The sequence below is a fragment of the Mizuhopecten yessoensis genome, unplaced genomic scaffold (genome assembly GCF_002113885.1).
Source record: "Mizuhopecten yessoensis strain PY_sf001 unplaced genomic scaffold, ASM211388v2 scaffold8213, whole genome shotgun sequence".
Classification (NCBI taxonomy): Eukaryota; Metazoa; Mollusca; class Bivalvia; order Pectinida; family Pectinidae; genus Mizuhopecten; species Mizuhopecten yessoensis.
The window spans coordinates 1,792,516-1,810,745 of NW_018407435.1; the positions used below are offsets into that span (position 1 = coordinate 1,792,516).

General features: G+C 36.0%; 1 protein-coding gene across 1 annotated transcript; it reads left to right on the forward strand.

Annotated features, from left to right (window-relative positions):
* The first annotated feature begins 14,193 nt into the window (after positions 1-14,193).
* LOC110455377 lies at positions 14,194-15,923 on the forward strand. The gene is made up of 2 exons (XM_021505476.1): positions 14,194-15,655; positions 15,907-15,923. Exons 1-2 carry the CDS (start codon positions 14,194-14,196, stop codon positions 15,921-15,923), a joined length of 1,479 nt encoding a protein of 492 aa, XP_021361151.1.
* The last annotated feature ends 2,307 nt before the right edge of the window (positions 15,924-18,230 follow it).

An 18,230-nucleotide genomic window follows, 5' to 3' on the forward strand; every position in this document is an offset into this window, starting at 1 on the left:
AAATCTCTTAATGAGCCACTGTAAAAAATCTCAATGAGCTGGTGTAAGAAATCTCTTAATTAGCTGGTGTAAGAAATATCTTGATAATTTTTTTTTTATCTTACATGACATTTCACAAGCTGAGTGGTAATTAAGTTAAATATCATGACGTCGTACTATACAACCACATGACATAATGTTATTACCTCGCTGTCATCATGAGAATCGGTATTTTTTATATCATTTGTTGAAAAGAAATGAGAAATTCTCTTTCATACATGTTTGCTAGAGATTGGGAAAGCCTTTGGTTTTACTGTTTTAAAACTATAGGTGTGGACATTTTTGAACATTTCACACACATTTATCCCGCGTCTGTGTCGTAATATACTGAATTCCTTAAAACCTGGTTCTACCGTACAAATTTATACATTCTAGTAAAAGTTCTCAGCGGAGATGGTAACAATCTTTAAAGAAAGTTTGTTGAATATCTATTGATATTTGTTGACATTGAAATGTATCAATTGTATCATCTTATAAATGACATATCTTATAAATGACAATAAAAATAGATTATATGTGCATGTGAAGATGTGATTTATACAAAAAAAAGTCTTCACACCATGGCAAGGATCCTCTGTAAATATAAAGCGATATTTGACGACTGACTTCGGTAAATAAATATCAACCTAGAACACCCTAGCCCTATCTTCATTAACAACCCAACATTTTAACGTCTGAAGAGCATACAACGGAGAACAATTCCGCTTGCAAGTGGAAACGATATGTAACATTTACAGGTAAAATCAGGTAAAAATTCACCAGGTACACCAGTAAGAAATTCACCCATTAACCATAAACAAGTTCAATAATAAACAAGGTAAAAATCAATTTTAAACCAATCATAAATGTACTAGTCAAATCAGACACAATTTGACCTTTGACCTGTAAACCAGCTACACTATAACCTTTGACCTGTAAACCGTCTACAATATGACCTTTGACCTGTAAACCAGCTACAACATAATCTTTGACCTGTAAACCAGTTACAATTTTACCTTTGACCTGTAAACCAGTTACAATTTGACCTTTGACCTGTGAACCACATACATTCTGACTCTCTTGTTAGTTAGTCATGGACAGCTATTTAAAGACATGCCTTTAAAATCTATAACAATACAAAGTCACAAATAATACTTTCAAGTTTAAATTTCTGCTATAGCACACAGTTAAAATACTTGTTGTAATTTCATCGGCCAATGTGATAAAAAAAACAACCCCAGTGCACAATTAAACAACAACAGCATATCCCAAAGTATCACATTAAGGAGTATGACACAGAAATCTAAGTACAGGTGTGGATTGGATTGGTGTACATGTGTGGTATACAGGTGTGGATTTGATTGGTGTACAGGTGTGGATTGGATTGGTGTACTGGTGTGGATTGGATTAGTGTACATGTGTGGATTGGATTGGTGTACTGGTGTGGTATACAGTTGTGGATTGGATTGGTGTACTGGTGTGGTATACAGGTGTGGATTGGATTCGTGTACTGGTGTGGTGAACATGTGTGGATTGGATCGGTATATAGGTGTGGATTGGATTGGTTTACTGGTGTGGTATACAGGTGTGGATTGGATTAGTGTACAGGTGTGGATTGGATTGGTGTACTGGTGTGGTATACAGTTGTGGATTGGATTAGTGTACTGGTGTGGTATACAGGTGTGGATTGGATTCGTGTACTGGTGTGGTGAACATGTGTGGATTGGATCGGTGTATAGGTGTGGATTGGATTGGTGTACTGGTATGGTATACAGGTATGGATTGGATTGGTGTACATGTGTGGATTGGATTGGTGTACATGTGTGGATTGGATTGGTGTACAGGTGTGGATTTGATTGGTGTACAGGTGTGGATTGGATTGGTGTACAGGTGTGGTATACAGATGTGGATTGGATTGGTGTACAGGTGTGGTATACAGGACAAGCATTATAACAAAACTGCAACCTGACAGCTTTCAACATGTTAACAAACCTTGATTTGTGTTCTGTATCGTAGAACATTCCTGTAATGTCCACCTTTATTCCAGTGGCCCATTGTCCATTGTTTCACTCCTTTTTCTGCCTTTCTTCTGGGTTTTTGTCTGTGTGAGCTACAGATGTTTAAGAGATTTTATTGTCAAAGCAACGTACATTTAGGTTGCCGTGCCTGAAATTCATCAACACTTTGAGTCTGCCTCAAAGCTGATTTATAGATTAGTTTGAACTTTAAGTCTCTTTGCTAAGTACACATTAAGTTCATGCTTGTCTGTTATGTCTTTGGTTAATTAATTTTTAGCTTAAGTTTCTATGTTTAGGGTACGAAAGGTGTCTATTGATCTTAAGTCCCTATGTCTGAAGTCGCTAAGAGATTCAGTTTGCACTGAGGTCGCTTTGTTTAAGTCTTTGTTAAGATTAGAGAGATTTGTTTGGGTTAAAGTCATTGTTAAGTCTATAGGATAATAAGTTTTAGCTAAATTTTCTGTGTTAAGTTTATGGAAGATCGAGTTTGAGGTTAACTTTCTATATGTTACTATAGGGGATCTTATACTAGCTCTATGAAAAATTAGTTTTAGCTTAAGTCTGTATGTGAAGTCTTTGGTAAGTTTGAGATTTAGACTCCACGCAAAGTCTTTGGTAAGTTTGTGATTTAGTTTCCATGCAAAGTCTTTGGTAAGTTTGAAATTTAGTCTCTACGTCAAGCTCACAAGAGGCTTCAGTTTCAGATTGAGTCTCTAAGTTAAGTCTATGGGAGACTTAAGTTTGAGATTTAGTCTCCATGCAAAGTCTGTGGTAAGTTTGAGATTTAGTCTCTAAGTTAAGTCTGTGGGAGACTTCAGTTTGAGATTTAGTAAGTAAGTCTAAATTAAGTCTATTGAAGAGTAACTTTTAAAGTCCGAAGGAAATAGGTGAGATTGAGGCAGATTCAAAATATGGCACATGTATAACCATAACTGATAATTAATGAATATTTTTTTCATATCAAAATTCTAGGGAAGTGCAATACAAAGTTGGATCCAGGTAAATGTTCCTATATGAGTTTTTGATCAATAATATTTCTAAACAAATCCATTAATAATCAACCTGTATGAGAGTTTCTGTAAGCTTTGACATTGACCTTTCATAGATCCTAAAATCTGAATTTGGTTCTTGTTTTATATCATTTACAAACATTGATATTGGTTTCTAGGAAGGTGTGTTAATACTTTGTATTTTATTTCTATAAAGTTCGTGCCTGTTCAGTTGTTAACAGTAAATAGAGGCAGATATTGAACCACGTTTCACTCATTTTATCCACAATCAATAATATTTAACAATAACCCTACCCATCACATGTGTTTATCCCCTTACATAATGCTATTTGCTCAAATTAAGACGAGACACTTACGACTTCTATAAAAAAATTAAAAAAATTAAAAAATTGTTTAATATTAATTTAAGTTTTGAATGTTTAATATTCCAATATGAATGTTTAAAATGAAAATATTGTCAAATGACAATATCTAAATTGTCCTGTGATGCAATGGTAATGAGACACCTTAAAACAATAATGTCTGTTATACTGTTCATCATTCGATTATTGTAAGAGATTATGTTTTATGTTAATTTGTGAATAAACTCCTAAACTACCTAAAACTGAAGTTTTCCAAAAATATTTATCATTAGGTAATTAATATAAATATATTAAAATTGCATACTCCCAACCCACCAGTTCAAATATTCTGTCACAAATCAAGTCAATATAGGTTGTGAAATAAAGTAATGTATACGTTATTTATTACGTGTTAACACATCGTAAATGGTGCAAAAATAATTAATACATTTATAATACTTGGGTAATACTATAATACTTGGGTAATACTATAATACTTGGGTAATACTATAATACTTATTTATTGGATGTTAATTGAAAATAAAGGGAGACTATTCTAACATAAATCGGAGATTTAATATTGAAGGTCCCTTATTACCTGAAACAATATAGGTGAATAATTGAGCAGGGCACTTGTACGTTTCTATAAACTCATTCAACCCTGAAGACACATTTGAACTCTTCCAATTCAAAGGTTGGAATAGTTCATTGTGAAATTTCAGGGGTGAATGAGTCAAGTTTGTGAACTGTTTTCCAAGGAATTCTCTTCAGGTTGAAAATATGCTGTGGTAATGTTTTAAAGAAACTGATTTTAGCTAATCAAGTTTAACATATTTTACAGAATATTCAATTTTATTACTATCTTCTAATAGAAACATGATTGTTTGTTGTCCTTGGTGAAGTTTACAACAAAACTTTACATGCAGTGTATCAATAGTGTTAACATATTTTACATTAAACTTATGTATATTCTGGTGCCTATAAATATATTACTCATTCACAAATTATATTATACAAAATATGGTGTACATTGATTGCTCCATTACAAAATAAAACCATTTAAAATTGAACATATTGAGTACATTGTATTTGCTTTCAGTGACCAAAGTTATATACATGTTCTGTGCACACTGTGTGTTACAACGTTAAGTGGTCAACCCATGCTGTACTTTGGGATAGTTTGGTGTTTTTTGCTCCAATAGGGTGGTGAAAGTTTGGTGTTTGACAATTTTGTGTAGTAAATTTCTCAGCTTTCAGATGCCTATATACCAGTATTTGCTCCATCATGATCAGTACATTCGGTAGCTGTGCGGCTAAAAAACAGACCAATAGCCTTTGTTTACCCAGGTATTTACTAAACAAGAGATCTCAGAGGGATCTTGGAGCCCACCATTGTGCCATCTTCATTAATTCCTTGCCAGTTTGATCTTTTCTCTTCTTTTCTCTATAATCTGTTTGATCGAGTCATGTTAACAGTAAATGCACCTTGAGGTTACTTTTGATCTTAACTTCATACTGCTGTGTATAAAAGACAACCTTCAAAGAGAGTTTGTCATTTCACATATTTACTAGTACAGTACTTAATGTGAAAGAAATAAAATAGATCATTGCAATATGAGAAAGATCTGTTTAGTTCTTCCTTTAGCCATTTTGTTTTTATGATCAGTCTCAAAATATAACATGCACAACGAGGGATCAAAGAGAACCTACATATCAAATTTGAGAAAGATCCCACAAGTTATTCCTGAGAAATAGTACTAACAAACCTTCAATGTCAAAAATTGAAGATGGTTGTCGGTCGGCCATTTTGTTTATCTGATCAGTTTCAAAAGTAAACCTGAACAATACAGGATAGTGGGGAAGCTCCATATAGAACCCTCCAATACTTACTGGGAAATGGCACTAACAAACCTTAACTGTCAACATCAAAGATTTGTTTATCCGATCAGTCTCATAAGAAAATAGGCATAACTTCATACCAAGGGGAACCTACATATTTTTTTAAGAAAGATCTCTCCAGTACTTCCTGAGTAATAGCCATAACAAACCTTCACTGTCAAAATCCAAGATGGCTGCATGTCTGCCTCTTTTTTATCTGATCAGTCTAAAAAGTAAATATGCACAACTAAGGACCTAGGGGAACCTACGTATAAGATTTGAGAAAGATCTCTCCACTACTTATTGAATAGTGATAACAAACATTCACTTTCAAAATCCAAGATGGCTGCCTGTTGGCCATTTTGTTTATCTGATCAGTCTCAAAAATTAACATGCACAACGACGGACCAAGGAAAACCTGCATCATAAATTTAAGAAAGATCCCTCCAGTACTTCCGGAGAAATAGTGATAACAATCCTTCACTATCAAAATCCATCTTGGACCAAGATGGCTGCCTGTTGGCCATTTTGTTTATCTGATCATTCTTAAAATAAAACATGCACAACTACAGACCTGTGGAAGCCTACATAACAAATTTGGGAAAGATCCCTCCAGTACTTCCTGAGAAACAGTGATAACAAACCTTTAATGTCACAATCCAAGATGGTGGCCTGTCGGCCATTTTGTTTATCTGATCATTCTCAAAATTGAACATGCACAACTACAGACCAATGGGAACCTGCTGTACATATATAGTTTGAGATGGCCATTGTGTTTATCCGATCAGTCTTAAAAGTTGCCCTGCACAATTAGGGACCAAAAGGAACCTACATTTAAAATTTGAGATAGATCCCTCTGGTACTTCCTGAGAAATAGCGATAACAAACCTTCACTGTCAAAATCCAAGATGGCTGCCTGTCAGCCATGTTGTTCATCCGATCCGTCTCAAAAGTTGCCCTGCACAACAAAAGACCAAATGGAACCTACATATGAAATTTGGGAAAGATCCCTCTAGTCCTTCTTGAGAAATAGCGATAACAAGAACTGTTTAAGGACGGACGGACGACCGACGGACAGACGACGGACTCGGGGCGATTTGAAAAGCCCAACATCAGATGATAGTGGGCTAACAACATACCCACAGTACAGTTTTGTCTCATTACAAAATACACAGGTATATCTACCTATAATACATGTATGTATTATTACCCATTCTTGCATACTAGACCGAGATATCCGCATTTCCGGCGGTGCTGGAAAATTCTATCCGACCCACAGGTCTAGATCGCTTACATGCGCAGACTGGCGGGGAAAATATAGTGACCTTTCGGGGTCACGCTATTGTTCGTGACGTCATTGTATGGCGTTTTGGGGTCAGTCAGGGTCATTGACGTCACTAACAATTGACATCTGGGCTTCATATGCAAATGAGAAATGTGCAGACATTTTATAACTTTACTAGAAGAGCAGCTGTTATTACGGGTTTTAGGTAATAAGCAAGAAATAGAATCCATCCCTGATGTGAGGTAAGGATAAGGTTATTCAAACCCTCGGGATGAAATATTGAGCAAAAGACCCTCGGCACAGCCTCGGGTTTCCTGCTCAATATTTTATCACTTGAGTTTGAATAACCTTATCCATACCTCACATCAGGGATGGATTCTATTATTCTTGCATACTAGACCGAGATATCTGCATTTCCGGCGGTGCTGGAAAATACTATCCGACCCACGGGTCTAGATCTCTTAAACGCGCAGACTGGCGGGGGAATTATAGTGACCTTTTGGGGTCACGCTTTTGTTCGTGACGTCATTTTATGACGTTTTGGGGTCAGTCAGTGTCATTAACTTCACTAACAATTGCCATCCGGGCTTCATATGCAAATGAGCAATGTGTAAACAGTTTACAAATTTACTAGAAGAGCAGCTGTTTTTACGGGTTTTAGGTAATAGGCAAGAAAAAGAATCCATCCCTAATGTGAGGTAAGGATAAGGTTATTCAAACCCTCGGGATAAAATATTGAGCAAAAGACCCTCGGCAAAGCCTCGGGTCTCCTGCTCAATATTTTATTCCTTGGGTTTGAATAACCTTATCCATACCTCACATCAGGGATGTATTCTATTGATACACAGGTTTCTCTCATTTCCATGTGTGTAAGATAGAGCTATCCAGGGTAAGAAAAGAGTGTCGGAAATTTCTATCTTACACCCCATTTCACATGACGTGACATCACAATGGCTCAACAATGACATGACGTCACGAATTTGGAACTCTCCGATGCCGCAATGCGGAAAAGGCGAGATTTATTAATTTTTGTTTGCAACTATGGGGTATGCTTAATCTGGCTGATAGATTCGTTTTCGTCTACAAAGCTCACAGGAATAATTAATATTTTCAAAATGGTACCCAGTCCAAACGCATTAACATGGTTTCTGAGCTTATTGTGGTAGTTGGAATGAGAGAAAAATGCTCTTTCATGCCCAAAAGTGTAGAATAGGAAAATCCTACCTCAAGATTTTCAAATTTTGCAAAACCCTCAGCATAGCTGTAATTATCCAATACACAGGTGTATCTATCCACAGCACAGGTATGTCTTATTACCCAATACACCGGAAAATATACCCACAGTACCAGTATGTCTTATTACCCAATACACAGGTATATCTATATACAGTACAGGTATGTCTTGTTAACCAAGAGACAGGCATTTCTATCACAGTACAGATATGTCTTCTTACACAATACACAGGGATAGCTACTTACAGTACAGGTGTGGCTTATTTCCCTAATCAAAGGAATATCTACCTTAAGTAATACACCGGAAAATATACCCAAAGTACCAGTATGTCTTATTACCACACACAGGTATATCTATCAATAGCACAGATATGTCTTATGACCCAATACACCGGAAAATATGCCCACAGTACCAGTATGTCTTATTACCACACACAGGTATATCTACATACAGTACGGGTATGTATTATTACCTAATACACAGGTATATCTACTTACAGTACAGGTGTGTTCTTATTACCCAATAGACAGGTATATCTATCCACAGTAAAGGTATGTCTTATTACTCAATACACAGGTATACCTACCCACAGCCCAGGTATGTCTTATTACCACACACAGGTATATCTACTTACAGTACAGGTGTGGCTTATTTCCCTAATCAAAGGAATATCTACCTTAAGTACAGGTATTGCTTATTACCCAATACACAGGTATATCTATCACAGTACAGATATGTCTTATTACACAATACACAGGTATAGCTACTTACAGTACAGGTGTGTCTTATTACCATATACACAGGAATATCTACCTTAAGTACAGGTATATCTTATTACCCAATACACAAAAGGTATATCTACCTTCAGTAAAGGTATGTCTTATTACCCTATACACAGGTATATCTATATACCTACAGGTATGTCTTATTAGCCAATACACAGGTATATTTCCCCACAGTACAGGTATACCTTATTACCCAATACAAAGGTATATCTTCCTTCAGTACAGGTATGTATTATTACCCAATACACACAGGTATATCTATCACAATGCAGATATGTCTTATTACCCAAGACACAGGTATATCTATATACCTACAGGTATGTCTTATTACCCTATACACAGATATATCTACGCACAGTACAGGTATGTCCTAATACCCAATAATCAGTAATATCTACCCACAGTATAGGTATGTCTTATTACCTCTTATTACCCAATACAAAGGTATATCTCCCTTCAGTACAGGTATGTCTCATTACCCAATACACAGGGATATCTATATATAGTACAGGTATGTCTTATACCTACAGTACAGATATGTCTTATTATACAATACACTGGTATATCTACATACAGTACAGGTATGTATTATTACCTAATACACAGGTGTATCTACCTACAGTACAGATATGTCTTCTTACACAATACACAGGTACTGTAAGTAGATATACCTGTATATTTGGTATTAAGACATACCTGTACTATATATAGATATCCCTGTGTATTGGGTACTAAGACATACCTGTACTATATAGAGATATACCTGTGTCTTGTGTAATAAGACATATCTGCATTGTGATAGATATACCTGTCTATTGGGTAATAAGACAAACCTGTACTGTAAGTAGCTATACCTGTATATTGGGTATTAAGTCATACCTGAACTGGGGGTAAATATACCTGGGTTTTTGGTTAAAAGACATACCTGTACTGTGGATAGATATACCTGTGTACTGGGTAATAAGACATACTTGAACTGGGGGTAGATATGCCTGTGTATTGGGTAATGAGACATACCTGTACTGAAGGAAGATATACCTTTGTATTGGGTAATAAGGTATACCTGTACTGTGGGGAAATATACCTGTGTATTGGGGAATAAGACAAACCTGTACTGTAAGTAGATATACCTGTTTATTGGGTAATAAGACAAACCTGTACTGTAAGTAGCTATACCTGTATATTGGGTAGTAAGACATACCTGAACTCGGGGTAGATCTACCTGTGTATTGGGTATTAAGATATACCTGTACTTAAGGAAGATATTCCTGTGTATATGATAATAAGACACACCTGTCCTGTAAGTAGATATACCTGTTTATTGGGTAATAAGACAAACCTGTACTGTAAGTAGATATACCTGTATATTGGGTAATAAGACAAACCTGTACTGTAAGTAGCGATACCTGTGTATTGTGTAATAAGACGTATCTGTACTGTGATAGATATACCCAATACACAGGTAGTATATCTACTTACAGTACAGGTGTGTCTGATTACCCAATACAAAGGTATATCTTCCTTCAGTACAGGTATGACTTATTACCCAATACACATATATATCTACACCCAGTACAGGTATGTCTTATACCTACAGTACAGATATGTCTTCTTACACAATACACAGGTATCGCTACTTACAGTACAGGTTTGTCTTATTACCCAATACACTGGTATATCTACTTACAGTACAGGTGTGTCTGATTACCCAATACAAAGGTATATCTACCTTCAGTACAGGTATTTCTTATTACCCAATACAAAGGTATATCTTCCTTCAGTACAGGTATGTTTTATTACCCAATACACAAAAGGTATATCTACCTTCAGTACAGGTATTTCTTATTACCCAATACAAAGGTATATCTCCCTTCAGTACAGGTATGTTTTATTACCCAATACACAAAAGGTATATCTACCTTTAGTACAGGCATGTCTTATTACCCAATAGACAGGTATATCTACCCCGAGTTCAGGTATGTCTTACTACCCAATATACAGGTATAGCTACTTACAGTACAGGTGTGTCTGATTACCCAATACAAAGGTATATCTTCCTTCAGTACAGGTATGCCTTATTACCCAGTACACAGGTATATCTATCACAATGCAGATATGTCTTATTACACAAGACACAGGTATATCTATATACAGACAGGTATGCCTTATTACCCAATACAAAGATATATCTAACTTCAGTAAAGGTATGTCTTATTACACAAGACACAGGTATATCTCTATATAGTACAGGTATGTCTTATACCTACAGTACAGATATGTCTCATTACACAATACACAGGTATCGCTACTTACAGTACAGGTGTGTATATGGTAATAAGACACACCTGTCCTGTAAGTAGATATACCTGTATATTTGGTATTAAGACATACCTTAACTGGGGGTAGATATCCCTGTTTATTGGTTAATAAGACATACCTACCCACAGCACAGGTATGTCTTGTTAACCAAGAGACAGGCATTTCTATCACAGTACAGATATGTCTTCTTACAAAATACACAGGAATAGCTACTTACAGTACAGGTGTGTCTGATTACCCAATACAAAGGTATATCTCCCTTCAGTACAGGTATGTCTTGTTACCCAATACACAGGTATACCTACCCAAAGCACAGGTATGTCTTATTACCCTATACACAGATATATCTACGCACAGTACAGGTATGTCCTAATACCCAATAATCAGAAATATCTACCCACAGTATAGGTATGTCTTATTACCCTATAATACACAGGTATATTTACCCAGAGTACAGGTATATCTTATTCCCCAATACACAGGTATAACTACCTACAGTTCCGGTATTACTTATTACCCAATACATAGGTATATCTATATACAGTACAGGTATATCTGATTACCCAATACAAAGGTATATCTTCCTTCAGTACAGGTATGTCTCATTACCCAATACACAGGATACACAGGTATATCTATCAATAGCACAGATATGTCTTATTACCCAACACACAGGTATATTTACCTACTACAGTTTTGTCTCATTACAAAATACACAGGTATATATACCCCCAGTTCAGGTATGTCTAAATACCCAATATACAGGTCTATCTACTTACAGTACAGGTGTGTCTGATTACCCAATACAAAGGTATATCTACCTTCAGTAAAGGTATGTCTTATTACCCTATACACAGGTATATCTACTTACAGTACAGGTGTGGCTTATTTCCCTAATCAAAGGAATATCTACCTTAAGTACAGGTATGTCTTATTACCCAATACATAGGTATATCTATATACAGTCAGGTATGCCTTATTACCCAGTACACTGGTATATCTACATACAGTACATGTATCACTTATTACCCAATACACAGGTATATCTATATATAGTACAAGTATGTCTTATTACCAAATACACAGGTATATCTATATATAGTACAGTTTTGTCTTATTACCCTATACACAGATATATCTACCCACAGTACAGGTATGTCCTAATACCCAATAATCAGTAATATCTACCCACAGTATAGGTATGTCTTATTACCCAAGACACAGGTATATCTATATATAGTACAGGTATGTCTTATTACCAAATACACAGGTATATCTATATACAGTACAGGTATGTCTTATTAACAAATACACAGGTATATCTATATACCTACAGGTATGTCTTATTACCAAATACACAGGTAAATCTATATATACGGTACAGGTATGTCTTATTACCAAATACACAGGTATATCTATATACAGTACAGGTATATCTTATTAACAAATACACAGGTATATCTATATATAGTACAGGTATGTCTTATTAACAAATGCACAGGTATATCTATATACAGTACAGGTATGTCTTATTAACAAATACACAGGTATATCTATATACTTATTAACAAATACACAGGTATATCTATATACAGTACAGGTATGTCTTATAACCAAATACACAGGTATATCTACCCACAGTACAGGTATGACCTATTACCCAATGCACAGGTATATCTACCTACAGCACATGTATGTCTTATTACCCAATACACAGGTATATCTACCTACAGTACATGTATGTCTTATTACCCAACATGTATGTCTTATTACCAAATACACAGGTATATCTACCCACAGTACATGTATGTCTTATTACCCAATATGTATGTCTTATTACCCAACATGTATGTCTTATTACCCAACATGGATGTCTTATTACCAAATACACAGGTATATCTATATACAGTACAGGTATATCTTATTAACAAATACACAGGTATATCTACCCACAGTACATGTATGTCTTATTTCCCAATACACAGGTATATCTGCCTACAGTACATGTATGGCTTATTACCCAATACACAGGTATATCTACCTACAGTACATGTATGTCTTATTACCCAATATGTATGTCTTATTACCCAACATGTATGTCTGATTACCCAACATGTATGTCTTATTACCCAACATGGATGTCTTATTACCAAATACACAGGTATATCTTCCCACAGTACAGGTATGTCTTATTACCCAATACACAGGAATATCTATATACAGTACAGGTATGTCTTATCTATCCACAGCACAGGTATGTCTTATTACCCAATACACGGGTATATCTACCCTCAGTACATGTATGTCTTATTACCCAATATGTATGTCTTATTACCCAACATGTATGTCTTATTACCCAACGTGTATGTCTTATTACCCAACATGTATGTCTGATTACCCAACATGTATGTCTTATTACCAAATACACAGGAATATCTACCCACAGTACAGGTATGTCTTATTACCAAATACACAGGTATATTTATATACAGTACAGGTATGTCTTATTACCCAATACACAGGAATATCTATATACAGTACAGGTATGCCTTATTAACAAATACACAGGTATATCTACCCACAGTACAGGTATGGCCTATTACCCAGTTTACATGTATATATATCTATCCAAGGCACAGGTATCACATTATTGATTATACATAGATGTTTGACAATACACACCAGGTATGTAAATGCTACGGTTTTTAAACACAACCTACACTGACCTAGTATACCGTCTATTGATTTATTATCACGGTATGTCTGTCGGTAACCTTGCTCAACAGGGAAGTTATTTAGTCTGCACACCTGCATGTCTAAACAGGTAGATCTACACATTGCCATGGATTTGTGAACACAGAGCAGAAATTTGTTGATATTACTTCCCAGTCAGCACCATTGTCAAATTTCAGACAGAAATATGACTTCCAAGTTTTTATCAAAACTTTAACAATGTCTGTAGAAAAGTGACAGATTTATCAACAAAGCTGAGGGAAGTATATCAGGTGATTGTGAATCCCAGGGTTGGATAACTATTGACAATGACATGTGAACCTTCTGATGAGAGGAACGGTAAACCTGGATTCATCATCACAGTAACCCTGTGACATCAGTGATCGTGAGGTAGTTATTCTATACTGTGTATACATTACTAAATGTTAAACAAACATATACTACTGGTCCCTTGGGACATTCAAGTTTTCACTTCTTGACATACCCAAATCTTATTTGCGAGTGTTTACTGATAACAGTATCTTTATACAAGAACAACAAATATCAACAAATAATTTAGCTTTTCATAAAAAATGGCAACCCCTATCAGTCAAATTCCTCTCCGAATTAAAGGTCAAACGACATGTATTCACCACAAGGGCAGAAAACTAGAATTTTATTGTGAAAAATGTCAGGAACTGGTTTGTCCAAAATGCCTTTCCTCTATTCACAAAATCCATCCACTTTGTGAGCTAAGTGAAATCACTCCTCAGAAAGAACCAGACATTAAAAACTTTATAGACAGAACAGAAAAAAATGACCTTGTGCAAATTGGGAAATACATCAACTCTACTGATACGCTCCTTAAAGACAACACCAGTACTTTTGACAAGTTGTCACAACAGTTAAAATTACAAACAGATAAATTAAAACAAGAGCTGGACATGCTTACAGCACAGACACTCTCTTGTTACCACAAAATGGAAGAGGATAATACCAAACTGATAAATAAATACAAACAGGACCTTGAGATGTACGAGAAGCAACTCAAACAACAAGTTCAAGAATGCAAAGCAGCTCTCCAGCGTGGTTCACACATACAGATTTATGATGCTTTTTGTGAGATCCATTCTCCTACATACGGTCTTCCTGTAAAACCTGTCCTAGTTACTGCCAACTTCACTCCAAATGAAAATCCTCAAGATCGTTTGAAAAAAGCCTTGGGAAAAGTTACCACCTCAGGTCAAGGTCAAACTTTAACTGACCAGGATTGGTCAGTCTCAACATCTGATGATCTGGGACAACCCTTTACACAACAACAACGGTCAGGAGCAAAAGTGAAGAAAGCAGTGACAACATACAAACTGCTGCCACAGACCGAGGTAGTGGAGGAGCGGGAGTTTCCATGTTACATTAGGTCTATATGTCCCACCACTGATGGTCAGGCGTGGACCAAGTACCTGGACAAATTAACTCACCTGGACAGGAAGGGTAAAGTAATACAGAAGGTCAAAAACAATGTCTGTATCTATGACATCAGCCTGTCACCCACCACACACACACTGTGGGTCTGTGATTATGAATACAGCATCATGGAGCTGGTATCAGGACGACTGAAACACAGATTCAGTACCAAGGAGGAACCCAAGTGTATATGTGTTACAGCCAGTAACCATGTCATTGTAGGGATGACCAAACACATCTCCAAATTTACCACAGATGGTAAAATGGTGTGTACTAAAATGGCTAAAGGGACTGGGAAACCATTAGTGTGTTCACCACACAGGATCACAGAGTGTCCTGTCACTCACAATGTGGCAGTCACTGATTTCAGTATTGAAAGTGATGGTGGTGATGGAAAACGACATGTTGTTGTGATGGACACTGATCTCGAGGAGCTGTTTGTATATAGAGGTGACATCCCCAGTATATATAACCCAACACCACAAACAGAAGGTGAACCATTTTACCCCCGTGATGTGGTGTATGACAGTGTGGGGAACCTGATCATAGGGGACCATAACAACTACAGGGTCCTACTCATCAGTGGAGTTGGTGAGTTCCTCAGGGTCATACACACAGACACAGGCTATACAGTGGCTGTAGGTATAGACAGGGAGGATGTCCTGTGGACAGTGTTTGGGACATGGGGAGGTCACACAGTCAAACTACTACAGTACAGCAGTGTGTGACACCTGTAACCAAACAACTAGTGTATCTAGTTACCATGACAATGACATGGAAATTAAAGACAAAGGAAACTTATCATGATTACCAATCAACCATAAATTGTGTGACATTCACAGGATTAAAAGTAAAATGACTAGACTACAGTTTGTGAGACATTCACAGGATTATAAGTAAAATGTCTAGACTACAGATTGTGAGACATTCACAGGATTATAAGTAAAATGTCTAGACTACAGATTGTGTGACATTCACAGGATTATAAGTAAAATGTCTAGACTACAGATTGTGTGACATTCACAGGATTATAAGTAAAATGTCTAGACTACAGATTGTGTGACATTCACAGGATTATAAGTAAAATGTCTAGACTACAGATTGTGTGACATTCACAGGATTATAAGTAAAATGTCTAGACTACAGATTGTGTGACATTCACAGGATTATAAGTAAAATGTCTAGACTACAGATTGTGTGACATTCACAGGATTATAAGTAAAATGTCTAGACTACAGATTGTGTGACATTCACAGGATTATAAGTAAAATGTCTAGACTACAGATTGTGTGACATTCACAGGATTATAAGTAAAATGTCTAGACTACAGATTGTGTGACATTCACAGGATTATAAGTAAAATGTCTAGACTACAGATTGTGTGACATTCACAGGATTATAAGTAAAATGTCTAGACTACAGATTGTGTGACATTCACAGGATTATAAGTAAAATGTCTAGACTACAGATTGTGTGACATTCACAGGATTATAAGTAAAATGTCTAGACTACAGATTGTGTGACATTCACAGGATTATAAGTAAAATGTCTAGACTACAGATTGTGTGACATTCACAGGATTATAAGTAAAATGTCTAGACTACAGATTGTGTGACATTCACAGGATTATAAGTAAAATGTCTAGACTACAGTTTGTGTGACATTCACAGGATTATAAGTAAAATGTCTAGACTACAGATTGTGTGACATTCAGAGGATTATAATTTTGAGATCAAAAGGTCCTATACAACTAAACTACCAATCAACTACTTTTCAGTGCTGTTTGCAAACAAATCTGTGACCTATAAAGTGGATTGTATATAATATCACTCTATACCTGGATCTGGTAATCAAAGTTTTCATTTACACATTTGATAGATACAGGCCAAATATTATTTAGATCTGTCAGGAATCTACAGAAAAACACTTCACAATCTTTCTTCACAAAATAATAATTGGGAAAACTGACTGAGAAGTAGATCAAATTTAAAGTTATTCTTTTGAACAAACCTGATCTCACTCACTGGTAAATCAGGCAATCTGTCAGACAAATATCGTGACCCAATGTCACTTTACTAATCAGGAGAAGCTGTTTCGATATAGACATATACAAATGTATGTCCCTTATGACCTTGAAAGTAGGCTAAGGTCATATATAAGAGAAAACTTAATAGTTCAGTAGTATACCAGATACCTATTGGCTGACTATCAGGACCCTGGGTCTATATATAATGACATTGAAAAGGAGGGGGGTGGGTGGGGGTACACATCCTCCATTTATACAGAATTTAGTTGTTTTTGCCTCCAGGTTGTCTTGACATATAATCCAATTATACAAAATGATATAATACAAAAACTAATACAAAACAAGTTTGGTTAAATTCCTTCATTGGTACAAATGGATAAGGATTTTTTCTCTTCTATTTCCCATATTGGGTCCCCACTCTTCTGGTCAAAAAGGGGGCAACAGCCTCAGTTTATATACAAGATATCCCAGAGGGATATTGGCATTCACCATTGTACCATCTTCATTAGTTCTGTGTCAGTCCGATCTTTTCTCTTCTTTCCTCTTATCTGTTTGATCGAGTCATGTTAACAGTAAATGCACCTTGAGGTAACTTTTGATCTAAACTTAATAGTGATGTGTATGAAAGCCAACCTTCAATGTGAGTTTGTCATTTCACATATTTACTAGTAACGTACTTAATGTGAAAGAAATAGAATCGATCATTGCGATATGAGAAAGATCTGTTTAGTTCTTCCTTTAGCTATTTTGTTTTTATGATCAGTCTCAAAATATAACACGCACAACGAGGGGTCAAAGGGAACCTGAGAAATAGTACTAACAAACCTTCAATGTCAAAAATCAAAGATGGCTGTCGGTAAGCCATTTTGTTTAACTGATCAGTTTCAAAAGTAAACATGAACAATAAAGGATAGTGGGGAACCTGCATATAGAATTTGAGAAAGAACCCTCCAGTACTTCCTGGGAAATAGCACTAACAAACCTTAACTATCAAAATCCAAGATGGCTACCTGTCGGCCATGTTGTTTATCCGATCAGTCTCAAAAGGTGTCCTGTACAACAACGGACTAAGGGGAACCTACATATAAAATTTGAGAAAGATCCCTCCCGTGCTTCCCGAGAAATAGCGATAATAAGAAC